The 18,184-nt window shown below is 38.7% G+C and overlaps 1 protein-coding gene across 1 annotated transcript in view; it reads left to right on the top strand.

The window, feature by feature from the left end:
- Positions 1-2: 2 nt before the first annotated feature.
- Positions 3-18,184, top strand: part of INTU (inturned planar cell polarity protein) — a gene marked incomplete at its 5' end in the record, with an annotated part of 34,839 nt that continues 16,657 nt past the window's right edge. Inside the window, 3 exons of the mRNA XM_008635729.2 lie at positions 3-13; positions 3,622-4,208; positions 13,008-13,093. Of these exons, the coding sequence (XP_008633951.2) occupies positions 3-13; positions 3,622-4,208; positions 13,008-13,093 (684 nt within the window). The remainder of the gene's footprint in view (positions 14-3,621; positions 4,209-13,007; positions 13,094-18,184) is intronic.

Here is an 18,184-nt window from a genome sequence, read left to right as displayed (position 1 = left end):
CTGCGAGCTCCGAGTAAGGGCGGGGCCGCGGTGCGGGGCTGGCTGTAGGAGCAGTGAACGGTGTGAGCTTTCTGACAGAGTCTCTCTGCAGAGCCCTGACGGTGACGCGGCGTGGGTTCAGTTGCGGGCAGTCCTTGCACTGAGTCCTGTATCCCAGCGGGACACGAGCTGGGAAGCAGAGGGGAAGGAGGGACTTGGCACATGCTTTAGCAAGAAAGGTGTAGTCTTTTAGTGTCCTGTCTTTTGGGAAATACTGCGTCAGAAGATAATTCTGTAATACTAATACGTCATTTTAAAGTTACAAATGCAATCTCCAGGGTTTTAACATATGTACATGTTATTTTAATTTGGGTGAAATTAAAACTTACTAAACTTTAAAAATTTACTTGGTTCCGTGCATTAAAACAGCTCTGCTTGACACTTAAAATGTGTGTTTCAGGGTCTAATCAATGACATTTCATTCGGCGTGTTCTTTTCATCATGCTGTGCAGTGGAGGACAAAAAATATTCAAATGGGAGAATTTAGAAGTGTGTTCAAGTGTACTTTAGTTTGTAGTAGCCCTGTAACTCTGGCTCAGGGACAAAGCTGTTGTATGTACATCTATCTTACTTTATTCCTATATTTGTAAGTCAGAAGACAACTGTAGCATTTCAGCCTGAAGCCATGTGGTTTTGTATTTTGTGTGTTTGGGATTTTTCCTTTCCCAAGTCTTTCATCTAAAATGCCTCTTTAGTGGCATTCTTTATATACATTCAGGGAATAAAGCTGTCTTCCACAGTTTCCAGCACAGAACACATGTCTAATACTCGTAATAATGTGTGTAATACTTTTAATAATTTATCTGCATTTATCCAGCAGAACTTGGATCCTTTCTTTCTAATATATCTTTCTTCCATAAATGGAAAATTTCAATCAGCCCAGTTTTTCAGACATTTGTTCCGAAGTGGAAATACCTGTGTGGGATCAGTGAAACTACTCTTAGGGAAGTGCAGGCCTTCAAGTTTTTTAGCTCCCTTGACTGAAACTTCCAGTCCTAGAGGCAAGTTGAGGTTATTGTGTAAGCACTTGTTTCAACACAGGGGAAAAGAGATAAAAATGAGATTTTTCTTTCTTCTTTTCTTTTTTTCTTTCCTTTCTTGGTTTAAATCTATTGTGACACTACAGCATTAGGGGGAAAAAAGCCTCTCATCCTAGGTGCAGACTTCTTGTTTCAGGCTTTGCTTTTCCAGATATCTGTATGGATCTTTATTGGGAAAGTGACAGTTTCTTTACACTATAGTTCCTTCTTGACTTCTCTCTGGCATTGTTCTCTTTGGGTAACCAGAGTAAACACATGCCCACACCATTTTTTTTCCCCTTGGTCCATATTGTTCTAATAAAAACAGACAACAAAGCTGGAGAACATGAGTGTATAAACTGACATCCAGGCTGAAATTTTGACATCTACCCCAGAGAAGAAGCAGCTTTTCCAAAAATCACAGTCTCTTTTAAAGAGGGAATAAAAATGCTATCATACATCACAGGAGTTTCTGCTAATTCAAATGTTATTTCTTTGTAAATTTCTTGTGTTTCCTTTTTTGTTTGGGTTTTTTTAGGGGCGGGGGGAGAGTACTGGTGTTGGTTGGCTTGGGGGGGTTGTGGGGGTGGGGTTGTTTGATGTTTTGGTTTTGCCTGATTTTGCTCACGTATGCCAGAATGTAGTACGCCTTAAAAAATAAACCAAGGAAAAACTCTTGTCATGTTATTTCTTGCCTACCACCTTCTGAGAGATGTTGGATCAGATAATGTGTGGCCTTGACAGCCTTTAGGTTTTGTTAGCATTCTGATACTTTCTTGAGTAAGAACTCAAGATTCCCTGTAAGACTCGGCAGAAATTGCACACTTGGGTTTATCCCGGACCATCAGGTATAGCCAGATCATCACAAGTGGTGGTTCTTCTTTTAAACTATCTGTTTGGGCAAGAAAAGCTAATAAATGGAGAGGAGGTAGGTGATGCTTTTTCCTGTCTGCAACATCCATAGACTTCTCTCAGTAGCTGGGCCTCCAGAAAGAGAGTAATGCCAGTGTTCTCTGTATTGTTAGTCCAGCCAGATCCTCTCATTGAGCCTTGAAGGTGCTCTGGTGCAGTGTCTTTTTATAATGTTCTCTGTTCAGCTACATTTTGAAGCTTTATCATTTATCTGTGTTTTCAATGTAATGCTCTATTTGAATTATTTAGTGCTAGCTTTAAACAAAATCATCACTCTTTATTCAGTAAAATTACTTCTAGTGTAAAATGTATGAATGCGTGTTAACTTTAAACAATTATAGTAATTATGATTTAAATCTCCGGTCTCGTTTTTCCTTTTATGATTTTTATGAAACAGCAAGACCTTTGTCATCTAGTCAGGAAGAATTAATTGGTCTTGTCTGTTCCTGAAAATCTTCCATACAGAACATCCCAGATAATTAAACCTCTGAGTACCCTTCTTACTTTGGCCATTATTGGTCCTCATCCATCTGGAGTAACATTCTAAACTTCACCTTGAGGTTCATTTGGTCTGTTGCCTCTCAGCAGGCACTTTTTGGTTGGTTTTTTTTTTCTCAGCCAAAAGAGTATGATTCCTTCAGTCTCCTTCCCTTTAAAATGTGTTTATAGGCTACTTAGTATTTGTCTCTTTGCTCTGGCTATGTTCCAGTTATTACATCTTTCTTAAAACTTATTACCCAAAACTGGACGTAGCTGACACATCAGCGTTGCCAAATTAGGACAAAGAATTTTTTTGCACTGTGCTGATGATGCTTCTGTTAACACATCCTGGAGCTGCTTTGCCTTTGCTTTGCAGCAGTGTCTTGCTCTTGCCTTTGGGTGATCCACTCCAGCTGCCAGATCTGTTTCTGTAGCAGTGGTGCCTCTTTACATTTTTAGTGTGTATTTCTGCCTGGAAGCTGGCATGTGCTATGTGGAACTTGGCGTTTAAAAACTGTTACCTAGATTTCATCTTAGATTATTTGGGGGTTTTTTTAATGTTAAATTTAAGTGATTTTTTAGATGTTAATCTTCTCTTTCCAAAGGGCTGGTAGTACAATCTGTCTTCCCATAGCATTGCAGAATATCCTGAGTTAGAAGGGGCCCACAAGGATAAACAAGTCCATCTCCAGGCTCTGCACAGGACCACCTCAAAAATCGTGCCGTGACTATATTACAAATGCATAAGGGAAAAAATAATGGGAGAGAACAAATAGGATGTAATTTTTTCTCTTAAGGGAAAGTCCCATTGTACACGTGAATGTAATTACTAATTAAAAGTTTCATGTGAAAGAAATGTTGTTTGTTTTCTGAAAAGAGACTACTGCTTTTTGCAATGGATGTTTTCCTCTAAGGCATTTGAAGAAGCTATTTTAATATACGAGAGGGATGTTTTTCCTTGCCATATCCATCATTTATCTAAAACAAGTTCTAACCATCATGGCAGACTTAGAGCAGCTGAGCTTTCAATGTTCAGGAGGCAACTATATTTTTCCTTTTTTTTTTATTTAACCTTTGCACTCTGTCCCCTCCCTACTTAAAATAATCAGATGTCACTTGCACAGTGATCTTCCTTATCAGAGCTCACTGATCATTCTTCTTTCTTTTCCAGTGACCTTGAGCCTGAATGGTTGGATAGTGTGCAGAAAAATGGGGAATTATTTTATTTAGAACTAAGTGAAAGCGAAGAAGAAATTCTGCTTCAGAACAGCTGTCCAGAAATGCCAGCAGTGAATCATGTCAGGTTTCGTGAAAATGAAGCTGAAATTATTCAAGAGGGATCACGAAAGGAAAGAAAGTATGAACTGAAGAAATGGACCAAAATGCTAAAAAAGAAGAGTCTTTTACCAAAGCGTTCTGGTAAGAAAGGCAGTGGAAGCTGCAATGTGCACCCCACTGGTCCTACTTCCATATTGAAACACCAGTCTGCTCAGAAAATGGGTGTCACTGTTCAGCAAAAGTACAAAGATGTGTCTGTTTATGTAAATCCCAGAAAACTCTACAGTGCTGGGGAAGAAGAGCAGCAGAGGCTGCTGGAGGCCTTAGTAGGGATTGTCCATCAGTCTTCATGGAGCAGCAGAAGAGTGGAAAAACAAGGCAGGAGGGATAAAGCCACCAGAGGAGTCAGTGAAGAGAAGCTTGTGGTACATGGCTTGGTGCCAGGTAGTTCTGCAATGAAAACAGGTCAAATCCTGATTGGTAAGTAACTGAAGGAATAGTTAACTTCTACACTCTTCCTTTAGCATGAAGATTTGTGGGTTTTTTGCTGTTAGAGGCAGCTGACTTGAATATTCCCGAGACATAAGCAATTACATCAGTTCTCGAGGGATTATTTTAAATCAGTGTCATTGCATCTGATGTTTTGTTACCTGGTCAGTTTTACTGCATTATTGGTTTTAAGAATATGTGGCATAATCTAGAAGGTGTTAATACAGTAAGGAGATGACCATTCCTTAGTGTTCAGAGATTGAGCAGCTTGGAGCAAGAAATACCCCCCCACCACCTTTAATTTAGGATTTTAACTGAGGATTTGCTCAGTAGATAGGTGGGACTGGAGAAAACGTATAGTCTGCCAGATACCCTATTTAGATTTTGTTCTTTTCCACAGCATCCCCCTGAGATAAAAAGCTTTACTGTATATACGCTTTAAATTTATTTAGTGCCATAAAAATGAGGAAAAAAAATACCGAGTAAGATACGTTCATATGTTATAAACTTTCTGCACAGCCTTGTTTGGTTATTTTTCTGTTCAGCAAGCCTAACAGCAGCTTCCTCAGTAGTTTAGATTTTGGGAGGCTCCAAATCCATCACAGGGCTGCAGTTTGGGGAGGCAGTGAGCCCGTACAGCCTTTGTGTTGGTTTGGCTGCTTGGACACTTCCATGAGCTGATGAAACAGCCTGGCAGGAAACTAACCCAGAAGAGAAATTGGCAGTCTAGTATTTTGCTGGTGTAGTAAGTTAAACTTGGGACACAGAAGGTCTGACAAGCACCCAAATGTGAATAATGGAGGGGAATGAACTGCCGTGAGGGGCAATGAGGGAGCAGAAATACTCCCACTCCCAACATTGAGGCCACCAAAAACTTGGCACTCACAGACATCAGCCTGAGAGACAGTAAATGTGAGACAACTAGGCCACATCTGTAAAGGGTGAAAGATTACATAATTATCCTTGAAGCTGGTTGCTCACAGAATGGGTGAGCAAAGATGTGATGTTGGTTAGGAGATCATTAAAAATCTTAATGCTATAGTAGCACAAATCCCACAAAGTCAGCATGAGTGCTTTTGAAATTCCAGTGTTGTGTATGTAACAAGGCACATCGTGCTTTGACTGGCTGGTTGTTCCAGCACGTGTTTTTGGTAGAGATGCTAAAGAATACTCCAGAGGGAAAATTGGATAACTTTCAAATTTTACCAGCAAGAACTGATTAGTCAAGAAGTGGGGGATGTCGGCTGAGAGGGAGGAGAGAGCAAGTTTCAACTTGATCTGCTTAATGCTATTTAATCTCATTAGTGTACAAGTGGGTGTTTGTAACCTGTAAGTTAATTTTGGGACACAGATTTGTATATAAGAGTTTTGTGAGAGCAGGTGTGAAGTCAGAACAGCGTAGGCAAGTACCAGATCCAGGAGATCAAGCTGACCTAACCAGAGATAGAATTTCATCTGCTGCACTTAATGCTTCCCAGAGCTAGTGAGGACAAAAACTGTGGGGGTTTTTCGTTTGTTTCAAAGAGAAGAGCATTTAGTTTAATCTAAGAAGAGTCTTGCCCTTTAATACGTCCTAGGCTATCATCAACCCTTGCCTTGGTTTTTTGCACATTGAAACTGAAATAGTTTTAAGCATACTGGGGTTATTCAACTCTTAAATGGGAAAATGAGCTGCATTCAGTGCCAACAGTGGAAAATATATAATTTTCATGTAAAAATACTTTCAAATTATATATCTATAGTGAAGCTGAGTACTGTGGAATTTTTATGTGGTGTCTAGAAATAGGGATGCTTTGCATAAATTAGATGTTCAGATTTCAGTGTTGTCTGCATAAAGAATATACAGGAAAAAATTCCTGTTCTTGTCAAAAATCTGTCTGGTTTACTGGTTCTGTACAGCACATCACAGAATGGCATAGCTATGTTGTACACCCAAAGCCTGATTTAGAAGCAAATAGACAGCTCCTCAGATCTTCCGAGGAGCTGAAGTTGGAAACAAAGTTCAAGAGTAATAACAGTAGAACTTTGCCTTCCAGTCCTTCTTGATAAAAGTAGGTTTTTGGAGTCCTGTTGAGAATTGTGGAAACAGCCAGTAAAGGACATTTTTGTGGTCAGTCTAAAACTGAAGAATTAGCGCAAAAGTGAGCAGCTTCTTAAGCCATCACAAATGAGGAATACCTGATTGGCACAGCACAATGCCTGCTGGCTGGTCTGGTTATAACTTTGTTCATCTTCATTGACCTGTATGTGCATAAGCATTAACCTGTTTTTGTTTGGCTTTATAATATTTCAGTGGCCTTCAGTGGTCCAGATCAGCTTGGTAGTAGTCCTTTGTGAGGCAAATCCAAACTATATTTTCCTTTAAAAAGACATGCTTTAAAATGACATCTGGTTGTCTTCCTGGTAAGCAGTTTGCAGCACTCATTTTGACTCACAAAGTGGTTTATGCTTCAACATTTTTAGTAGAAATAACTTCTTTTCCCATCCTTAATAATCGCTTTCCTCAGGTGGCTTTTCTTATTTGTTTTGAAGTGTGTATCCCTTATAGCTTTGAACACTTAAAACATCTGTTTATTATTTGTGCAATACACTTTAATTTTTTGTTTTTAAGATTGCATATGGAAGTCGTAAGTCTTGTTGCTGTACTTTATTAACCAAGTGGAATGCAGGCGCTGACCATATGAAAGTAAATACAGCAGTTTTGCAAGCTAAAAAACCCCGCTGCTTTGTAACTCTAGAAAGATGGCACTCTATCCATGTGTTGCTTATCAGTTCATCTGTCTTTTCTTTTTATATTTAGCAGGTCAGCATCCATCTTAAATTTTCAAAACAGAAAAGCCCTCATTGATTTTTAAACTCATTGCCACTTTCATTTTGGTTAAGATGAAATACAGTTGCTTCTATCTCATGCTTTTTAAGTGTCTTTTGTATTTTCAGCAAAATACTTTCCTTGCTTAAGTTAATTTGCAACATTATACAAAGCTTGGTCTGCAGTGGAAAACTTTGAGCATATCTTCAAAGAGGAAAAGCTTCTCAAAATACTCACGTTTAAATCCAGACAAATAAGGGTTGTGATAGGTAATGCCATTATAATTTGATTCCCACCCCCCTTCAAATTGAAACCTGTTGGATTCATGGCAGGGAAGAGTTCTTGTAAATGCTGGTGAGCATCATCTTTACCATAGTAAAAATAAAAAATTAATTCCAATGACACTGTAAATAGAGCAAAGCTTTTCTCACTGGCAGAGAGTACTGTTGTTACCCTCTTTGAAAGTATCTTATAGCTCTCATCACCAAATAGCTCAGCATGAGTCTTCTCACTTTATCAGTATGTACAATTGTCAAAAAATTGTGAAATCTCCTGCCTGACAAGAATTAATTGTGGAGGAAGGTAAAGATGGGTTATAATAATCCAGTTTTGAACATGTATGCACAAGCTACAGGCTGCTGGTGCAAGCTTCCCTTGAAAGGTCCATATCCTTAGAGTCCTATCAGAAATAAAAGCCCTTGAAAGGACCAAAATCCTGTGAGAGTTTGAGATTTTTATGTGGAATTACTGTAGATGGTGTATTTGTTGGAAAGACTCTCCCAAGTAGAGATGTTGGGCTCACAAGATGGAAACAGAGCTTGTGTAAGCTTTGCTTTGTGCTCACTGGGATGTTGGGGATGTTGCTTTTGTTCTCTTAATCTCCTCTTGAAGCACAGCAGCATTGGTTTGGATGAAAGCAGCCTGGTAACGTATAAAACAAGTAATTGATCTTTTCTTCAGTAGGAATGTGTTCCATAGTTTGCCTTTTTTGGAAAGACGTATGGGAACTTTTGTAAGTGCTCCCACGAAGTCATTACCAAGAATGGAGGAAACTAAATATCAGGACTCCATGACAAAAGTGTGTTTTGTCTCCATCCTCTCCCATGTGAACAACTTGATTCTCATGATTTCAGAAAAAAAATGTTCACTTCCCTTCACAGTATGGAAGTGGTGTTCACTTGCCAGTCAGTGTCCCTGGGCTTAATGCAATGGAGATCTGCTTTTAGAAATGGTGCATGCAGGTTTATCTCTAGGGAAGGGATGGTTAACAGCAGTCATAGTCTTGTGCCTCAAGTGGCGAAGAGATAGGCAATTCTGAAATAAACATTCTAGGGATGGCAGCAATGCCAAAGACTTTCCTAAACTTTGTCCTTAAAGAGGCAGGAATAATTCCATCAGCTGTGTGCAGACTGGGTGTTTGAGATCAACACACACAGGTCTTAGCTGCTGCTGACTGGATGGGAGAAGTCTCTTCTGATGAGAAGATTGACAGAACAAATAAAATAGGAAAAAATTCCTGCCTCGCCTCTTTTTGTTTCATCACTTAAGTACAATTCAGTCCTGCTTAACATTGTGCAGAGAACATGTATAGATGTCTTGCAGTTTCTTTGTAAACTGAGAATCTTTCCACAGTAAGTAATAGAATTCAAAAGCTTGATCATTCATTTTAATGGGATCAGAGTAAAGCTTACTTCATTCCTTAAAGAGAATCCTAGACTCATAGTACAGTTTGGATTGGAAGAAACGTTTAAGATAATCTAGTCCTAACCCCACACTAGATCCATCCAACCTGGCCTTGAACACTTCCAGGGATGGGCAGCCACAGCGTCTCTGGGCAGCCTGTGCCAGGGCCTCGCCACCATCAGAGTGGAGAATTTCTTCCTAATACATAATCCAAACTACTTTCTTTCAGAAGGACATGTATTTTTTCTAAAGATAAATTTGTTGGCTTAAGGAATTATATCCTGGAGCTGCCTGAAGAAAATTCATTTCCTCTATTGTAGTGGCTCGCTGCGTTTCTAAAAGTGGAACTGAGTGATACTTTGTTCTGATGTTTCTCCCTATATCTGTAATTCAGTGATGTTTTAGTCTGGGATGGTTTGACTTATTCTGCAGACAATCGAGTTAGACCAACTTAAACAATTGCAAAGGCTATTTACACTTTGATTTCATTTAACCTGAATTGTTTAAGCATTAGGTAAGTGAAATTAGATTAAATTTCATACAACTGCATTGATTTTTTGACATAATTCATGTGTGTAGACGTAAATCAGTCTGTCTTTCTCTAAGTCTTTTACTCTGCTAAAGTGCAAGAAACAATTCTCAAATAAATGTAGATGTCAAGCTCTTACAAAGTAAGACTTGCATGTACAAACTCTTTCACAGCAGTTAATTATTACACTGAGTAAATCTTGTCATGTCCTGCTTTAAAAATACTCAGGGTTTGTAATTCTACATATCTTATTCTTTGCCCAGTGATGTCATTTATTCTCTTACTCTATTCTTTGACTGCTGTTGTGTGTGGCAAAAAGAAAAGAAGGAAAAAATGCAAGCACCCACCCTCACTGCCTCTACTCCCAATTCCGAAAAATCCATCCTAATCAGTAGAGATTTTCTCTGTTGTGGATCAAGTTGCTCTCTTTGATAGTGATGCAGCATTTTCTGGCAGAAGGCAGGCAGCCTTACAGGACTGCTTGGCCTGTGTGCTCTGGAATGCTGTTCCATGTATGGTCCATGATTACATTTTTACCAATTGGATGGAATAAATATTTACTGCTGCAATGAAAGTTTTACATGTGTAGATCAGGCATTGAATAAATAAAACACTTGGAGTATGTAGCATGTAAATACTGATGGCTCTTCTCCTTTTAAAGTGCCTTTGTCTATTCCACCCTGGGAGATGTGGTTCCAAAACATTCCCTCAAGTGCTAAGGTGTGGATGTCTGCACAAAGTGTGTGCAGCTCCTCTGACTGGCTTTACAACAGAATTCCTAAGGATCCAGTCAAACAAACAGAACACAAACAACTTTTGTTTAAATAGATGAGTTTAAGATGAGTACAAGAGCAATTTATGCTTTCTCTTGTAGTTGTGGACAATGATCTTTATTACAGTGTTCTTAACAAAGAACATAGTAATCCTGTTTATAATTCTTGTTATATTAGAGTAGCCTGAGTGCTCTGCTTTTCATTACTAATTTTCATGTCCTGGGGCTCTGGCATGGGCTTACTGAGTTCCTCTTAAATGCTGTCTAACTTTCAGCTTTTCTGTTTTTGAATTACTGTTGTGTTGAAGATTTGACAGGCTAAAACTTAACTGCGCAAGAAACACAGAGGTTAGGGAGAGAGCCATTTCTTGAAAGAGAAAAAAATTAAATATTTTTATGTGTAGAATAAAATGTAACCTTTTCTTGGTTTTGCATTCAGGAGGAGTAGGAATTAATTTTCCTTCAGTGTAAAAGAAGAGTGAGCAGTTGGTTATTGCCTGATGTATTAAAGAGGAATATTGCTTGCGTTTTGGGGGTACTCAGTATTTCCTTTCTGATGGTTAATTAAGAAGAATGTTCTTTCTCTTGTTGGCCTTGATGGTGTGTTGCACTGATTTTGAGGAATCTACTTTGTGCCTGGGAAGAATTCCAGTTGCAGTTGAAGGTATTTAACAACAAGGTAGAACATAGGAATAATGGTAACTGTCAGTTTCTTCTAAACTTGAACGTTCCGTGACCTTTGATAGATTCTCAGGGAATGGAGAGACCTTAGAGACTCAGGCTGTGCTTTTCCATAGTCTGCATGTCATTATCACTGTGTCAGTTTGAGCTGAGCAAGTCTTCTCCTGGAAAATTGAAATACCTACTGAACCTCACAGTGGGTCAGTGCTTTATTTCTGCAGTTGATCACATCTTTGTTGCCAAGTTGAGGCTTAAAATACAACTATGCTAAACATGCACATTTGCTGCAACTCCATATCCTTTTTCTAATCCCTTTCCACTGCCTGAGTGATGAAGGCCATGTTAATAATCTTGGAGAGGATGTAGAGGTACTTTTTAGGGGAGTCTTTGTGCAGCTCGAGAAATTGAAGCTTGGTTTTCAATTTGCTCTTTCAGAGGAGCTCTTGGTGTTTTTAGTTGATGCATAAGAAGGACCTTGGAATCGAGTCCCTTTCAGTGTTCAGTAAGAAGCTAATTTCTTTATTTCCCTTCCTACAGACAGAAGATACAAGCTAGAAACTAATCAAGCTTTTCACCTGACAGAAAGCAGAGACAGTTGAAAATGACATCAAAGAAAAATCAAGTAGAAAATAAGGCCTGTTTTGTTACTCTGAAGTTGAATATTTGCCTCTGAAAAGGAACCAATGAATCAAGTCCTGGCGCCACTGGCAGTCGCTTCTTACAGTTCTTGTCATAAATTTATATTGCCTCATCTTAGGTATTTTGCTCTAGGTACCCTTATTGGAAAGTTTTTTAGAAATTCTCTGGTTAGGGTCTGCAGAACCTTCTGATTTCCGCTCTGATTTCTCACCTAGGTTTTGCTTACCTTGTCTTTAACCAAGAGGTTCTTCATTTCCCACGGTTGCTACAGTATCACTTCTGTGTATATGATCTCATTTGATTTCTTGAGCACAGGTGAATAGGACTGTAAGGAGTACTCTGGATGGGATCACTCACCTACATTTCAAGGAAAGAACAAAAATGGTCAAAAAACCTTTTATTTTTACTTTCCAATCTCTATTCCTTTTGACAGGTCTGTGTAGTTTTATCTCTTGATGCTATTTTATGTTTTATAGCTTCACAAGTTGGTTTTCTTTTCCACAGGTCTCATATCCCTCTTGCACACTCCATGCTTAAACATGCATCTTTTTGAGGGGGATGAGGCATAGGTTACCAATTAGTTAGCACTGGGATACTTCTTGAGAATATTTTCCTTCACTTCATATAGAAATCCCAGTCTGATTTTTCTAGTTTAAACTGGAATGTGGATTTCAAATTTGTAAGCTCTAATTTGGTTCTGTTTTCTTTTGTAAGTGGTGCCTTTAATTTTTCAAACCTTTTCCACTTGTAGTTAATGACATTTTCTTTGGGACCGTAAGGGGTATTTTTTCCCCATTTCCAGTGATTGTAAGGGTGTCAGATGTACAGAGCACAAGATGCCATTGGGCAGGAAAAACTGGCAGATAAAAATATGGAGAGGAGGAGCCACAGCAGGGGCAAGGAATGGAAAAGAAAGGACTGAGTTGTGAAATCTGTTGTGTTTTCTGGTCAAGTAACAAGAGTGATAGAAGCCTGGATGGAGGGGAGAGGCTTAGAGAGTTATTGTACAGCAGAGCCACCAAGATGATCAGAGGGATGGAGCACGTCTCTCATGAGGAAAGGCTGAGAGAATTGGGGCTTTTCAGCCTTGAGAAGAGAAGCTTTGTGGTGACCTAACTGTGGCCTTTGAGTGCCTGAAGGGAGCTTACAGGAAAGATGGGGAGACACTTTTTACAAGGACATATATTGACATGGTAAGGGGGAAAGTCTTTAAACTGACAGTAGATTTAGAGTGGATATGAGAAAGAAATTTTTGACTGTGAGGATGGTGGGACACTGGAAAGGATTGCCCAGAGAAGCTGTGGATGCCCCGTCCTTGGAAGTGCTCAAGGCCAGGTTGGATGGGATTTGGAGCAACTTGGTCTAGTGGAAGGTGTCTCTGCCCATGGCAGGGGGTGGAACTAGATGATCTTCAGGGTTCCTTCCAACCCAAACCATTCTGTATTTCTATGATTTTTGTCAAATGATATGAGTGTGGCCGTAAGGCCTTAAGAGCACTGAGGTAACGGACTAAATGTGGTAAATGTTGCATGTAGCAAATGTCTGTTTAAATGTAACAAATAGACATTTATGACAGCTTGAGAGGCATACTAATTTTTAAAACTAAGACTCTTTTTCTCTCTGTATTGTGGTGCAATAGCAACTGCCTTTCTCATTCCTTGTCTGTTCCACCTCCAGGAGATGTTCTTGTTGCCATAAATGATGTCGATGTGAATTCTGAAAACATCGAGAGGGTTTTGTCTTGCATTCCAGGTCCTATGCAGGTACAGTAGTTGAACATTTATTCCAAAAATCCTCTGTAAAAGTGAGTACTGCTTCTAGCCTTTTTTTCCTGAGGAAACAAAATTTAGGTGGCCTTTTTCTTAAAACTTCCTCTGTTACCTTTTGAATGCATTGCTTGACTTCAGTCAGAGTAGAAATTTCAGAGTTTAATTCTGGTAAGTTACATGAAAATAGGTAGGTGCTGATATCTAGCTTAAAAATAAACATGTCAGCAAAACAGTAATGGATTTTGTTCTGCCAATTGCTGCATTTAAAATGGTAATAATTGCTCTGAAAATACTTAAATAGAATAATTATGTCTTCATCATTATCAACAAGACTCACAAACCACAAGAGAGTAAAAAGAAGCCTGAATTAACAAGTAGTGTTATTAAAAATATTTAAGAGCATTTAAATGGTGAAATGGGTACTGCTTTAATATTTAAATAGAATAATTAATTACTGGGGTTCTAAGAGATGTTAGATTGAAGACTTTTAAGATCTTTCAAAACTCAACAGTGATGAAATTGATAGAAGTCAGTAATAAAAACTGATAACCAAAAGAAACAATTCCAGAAAACCTGACCTGATGAATAATACTTCTTTCCCCAAAACCTACTGCAAATACCTTTTGTTCTAGCTGAATAGTAATTTTGTAGCTGTAATGAGGAATTAAATAAGTAATGAAGAATTAGATAGCTATTTCAGAACTAAACCAGGAGAGTGCTACTTACCTAGGATGTTAGTAGCATAAAATTTAATATTTTGAATTATGCTGCTTAAATCCACTTCCTCATGGACAGGAAGACAAGGTAAAAGTTGACACTTAGAGGTATGAGCAGGAGCAGGTTAAAAATTAAAGTGTCTCTTGGTAGTTTTTCTTCAGGTAGAATATATAAGGTGATGATAATAACTGAACCCTTTTACAGTCCAGAGATTTTAAAAAGTGGAAATTTACTGTTTTCTTTAACACAAAAGCTCTGTTTGCAACTTACATAGTGCAAGTTCCTGTGGAAATATATCTGCAGCTGCAGTGAGATTGAGTACTGGGATGTCAGTTCAGGAAGCTTTCCAAGATATTTGACAGTCTGAAGTTTGCCTGAGCTACTGGAGTTGTGGTCAGGTACTGGCAGAGCTCCATGGGAGAAAAACCTTCTCTTGTCCATCTTTGACCAAATACGGAGTTGCTGTAACTGTTGTTAAACACAGAATGATTAAAAAAGCAGAGATGATCTAGTTTGTGTAATTGTATCCTTGCTAGATTAGAGGTATTGCTTGTTGCTAAAAGGCAGTGCAGCCCTTTAGAGAGCAGTTCCTTGTGATGCTGTGTTAATGCTTGCACTGTCAGTAAATCTGTCAAGCGGGCAGCGATTACTTGAAATGTGTAACAGTTTGTCATGGTGGCTTTCCAAATCCTTTCATAAAAGTGCAATTATTCCTTTTCTACTGTGCAGTTTGAGTCAAGCTAGACGAGTGATGGCTGGAATAGACCAGTGGAGATTTAAATAGAGAGTTCTGGGGTTTTTTGCAATGCAGTACACTGCAATCATGCTGCTGAGGGAATAGAGGGTTGTTGTGTCTGACATTTTGTAGTACAAGCAAAATTGTTACTGTGTTCTCATTCACCTTACCTTGCAAAATATCAAAAAAGATGCCATGTAAAAAGCCTTTTTACTTACATATGAGTTATTTCCATGAGTGAAGTCCCTACTCTTCTGGGTTCATGTTAAAAATTGCTGAAATTAATTTCAAAAACTTAACTACCTAGATTTTCTCAGTTGCACCATGTGACATAACATCTCATTACTGTATTTCCAGAATTTTGTTTTTCTTACCTCAGTTTAGGCAACTAGATCTAGGCTTGTAAGGGCTAGTTCAGTGCATTTGCTGAGCAATACAAATCCAATGCTACATTAGTCCTATTCGTTACATTTCTGTAATCAAAATAGTTGCTGTTTCCTAGAACCACAAGACAGACTAGGAAGGGCAAGATACGCTAAAAGAATATACTCTTTTTTGCTCTGATGCTCAGAAGTTGCAGAACCATTTTACACAAAACTTTCTAAAAATATTCAGCCTGAGGCAGACATTTAGAATCAGAAATTTCAGCCTGAAATTTTGAGTTACAGTTGTGCAGACCATAAGCACATGGCAAACAGATACTGAAAACAGGAAGCAACAGGCAGTCTTTAAAAGGCAGACAATGCCCCCAGCTCTGTCTGCAATAAAATCCATATTCCAAGCCATGCAGCTTTCTTGCAGATGAAATCATGCCTTTCTGGGGCATGTAGTCTAACAGCTACATTTTCTCTTTTGACACTGAGAAATGTGTAAGAGTATCGAGAAACAAATAAAATACAGAGTGACCGTCCAATCATTGCTTTCCAGCTTCCAGCAGTTAATAGTAAAGGACCTGTAAAATCAGTTAAGGGTTTCTATGTTCTCCTTTGTTTCTTAAAATTCTTTTGACCTCCACAGCATCCTGGAGCAGTGATTTATGTAATTGATTTGTATTATGTTAATTATCATTGGTTTTCAAATTGCCATCTAATCAAGTGCATGTCATACCCCCATGTTCCTGTGTTATGAGAAAAAGTTAACTGTCCATGTCTTATCCTTCCATGGCTGTGGAGAGCTCTGTCATGTTCCACTTCTGTTACGTTTCCTAAGCAGAAAATTATAATCCATGTCCCTCAGGGTTTGCTGTTCCTGACACCTTCTTGCCATTTGATTCAATTCTTTTGGAGAACTGTTCTAAGTATTGAGAATGCGTGCATGATACGTAGAATGGAATACTAATGCTTTTCCCATTCTTCTTGTCATTTTCTTTGGTGTTTTCTGTTGTGCATTGAACTGTTTTTCTTCAGGAGAAATGAAATCAGAGCTGTGGAAGGTTTCGCAGTCAGTACTTATAAAAGGGGACTTCAGTAGTCATATTTAATCAGATCCGGTGCATATTTAATCAGATCAGCTCAGGATGGAGATTCATCTCTTCTCCACAAAAAACAAACAAACAAACCAACCCAGTTTTTTAGGATATGTAGAAATGCAGTCTCTTGGTCCTTTTCTATTACAGTTGTGTGGGAGGCAGCATGGACGACTCCAGGTTGAAAGAGAATTAAAGTGCTGGTCAGTCCAGTTTGTTCTGAGCTCTTCCCTGGAGGATCGTATGGTTGTGTCTCTAAGACAGGACAGAGTTTGTTTTTTTAGGAAGTGGAGAGACTAAAAGATAGACTGCAGCAAGAATGACATCTGTGTGTCATTAGTGTAGAGACTGTAGCCTAAGTGTCATGAGTAAATGTCCACAGACAAGATGCAGTAGAAGTTAAGAGAAATAACTATTGAGCCTTGAGGAAATCTGTAAAAAGTTAAACAGGGTATGAGGAAAATGTTCGGAAATATACGCAGATGGTGTGACAAAGAAACAGAACCGAGTCTCAGAACGCTGGAGAAGAAAACATACTCTTATGAAACTGTCAGCTATCAAGTTACTGGGTCTTGGAAAGCAGCTGCTTCTTAGTGTTCCTGCTCCTCAAGCCCTGTTCATGTGCAGTGTTAGGAATCAAAACTGAACTGATGAGGAGAGGGCGAGGGATGAGTTACTGTCAGAAGAGAAAGGGGTAGTACAGGACAGGAGAACAGTGCTGTACCAGGAAGAGAAAAGAGAAAAAAGGCTGATAGCAGCCCAAATAGGAGAGGAGAAAATCAATGGAAAGTGTTAGGAGAGGGAGTAAAGTGGAAGGGGAAGGTGGCAGCCAGTGACACAAATGTAGCTGTAAGAGCTGACGATGGCACTTCTCTCCAAGCTAGTTTGACAGTCAGTGGGTGTTTTAAAGCATCATTATTTCTTGCTGGCACCCCTCTCTTGAAGTATGTGTACACACATAGACAATTAACAAAAAATATCTGGCTTTAAATGTATGAATTACCTCTGCTTGGCCTTCTCAAAATTTATCACAACTGGCAAAATATAAATGGATTTTTTTGCATCAGTCCTCAGGCTAAACTGTCACTGATTTTAGCAAAGAAGCAGGATTTGGTGTGATGTGTTAGGTTCAGAACTTCCCAGTCAATTAGGCGTGTTACAGGTATTTCAAGGCAGACAAACAGTCTTGAGTAAAAGCATGTGGAAGGGGGAACTAAGAGCATGCCTACTTACACCAAATATATCTTCATCCAAGAAGATAAATGAATTTTTTCTCCTTGGAAATTACAACTTTATGCTCAGTCAAGAGGTAGGTGTTTCTCACATCTCCTCCTTTCATACTTTGGATAATGTGTTCATTCACAGAAAACGAAAAAATCACTTATGTCACTGCTGAGACAACTAACAAACATCATTTTTGTAAGTCAGGGCTTAAAAAAGTAGTTCTGTAAAGCAGATTTTGAAACATATTTCTGCATCAAGTTTGGATTATGTGCTGCTTGTGTGTCGGGAAAAGCGCATTTATTCTAAAATTCCTGGGGTTTAATTTATTTGGGAAATAAGGGACAGTAAACATGATATAATTTTTTGACAAAATAAGCTTTATCATCTAAACTTTCGTAGTTTTATTTAAGAGAGGATGTTCTGTTTATGTTTTGATCTTTTTTCTTCTGAGGACATAGCACAGTAAGGGATGTAAACAATTTTAATGCTACTTGGTAGTCGTGTAAATTGTTAAATACAGCAACAAAACCCTTATGAAGGTGGAAGATTGAAAGAGTTGCTACTGTGGCAATTTAACAGACTTCTGCAGCCCAATGTAAATTTAAATGGATTTCCCTGTGCAAATGTGTCAGTGCACTCAAAATGGCAAAGAAATGCTCAAGAAAGAGCCTTCAGGATATGTACTTAGGAAACTGCTGACATTTTGAAAGAAGTCAAATACTGTGTGTGTTTCAAAGGCACAGTAATGGGGTTTGTGTTCAAACAAAGCCAGAGCAGTAAGTGTATTTTTCCATTCTCAAAACCATAAGAATTAAGTATGAAAACACAGCAAACCACATGCTTACTCGCATGGTTCATAGAGCATGTAATAGCTGGCTTTGTCCTTTGTAATAGATGGTTATGTAATGCTGAATGTATAATTGGTTTTCTTGAAACAGCAGCA

Source organism: Corvus brachyrhynchos, unplaced genomic scaffold, assembly GCF_000691975.1.
Source record: "Corvus brachyrhynchos isolate BGI_N302 unplaced genomic scaffold, ASM69197v1 scaffold105, whole genome shotgun sequence".
NCBI lineage: Eukaryota > Metazoa > Chordata > Aves > Passeriformes > Corvidae > Corvus > Corvus brachyrhynchos.
This window is presented reverse-complemented; position numbering and strand designations above follow the sequence as displayed.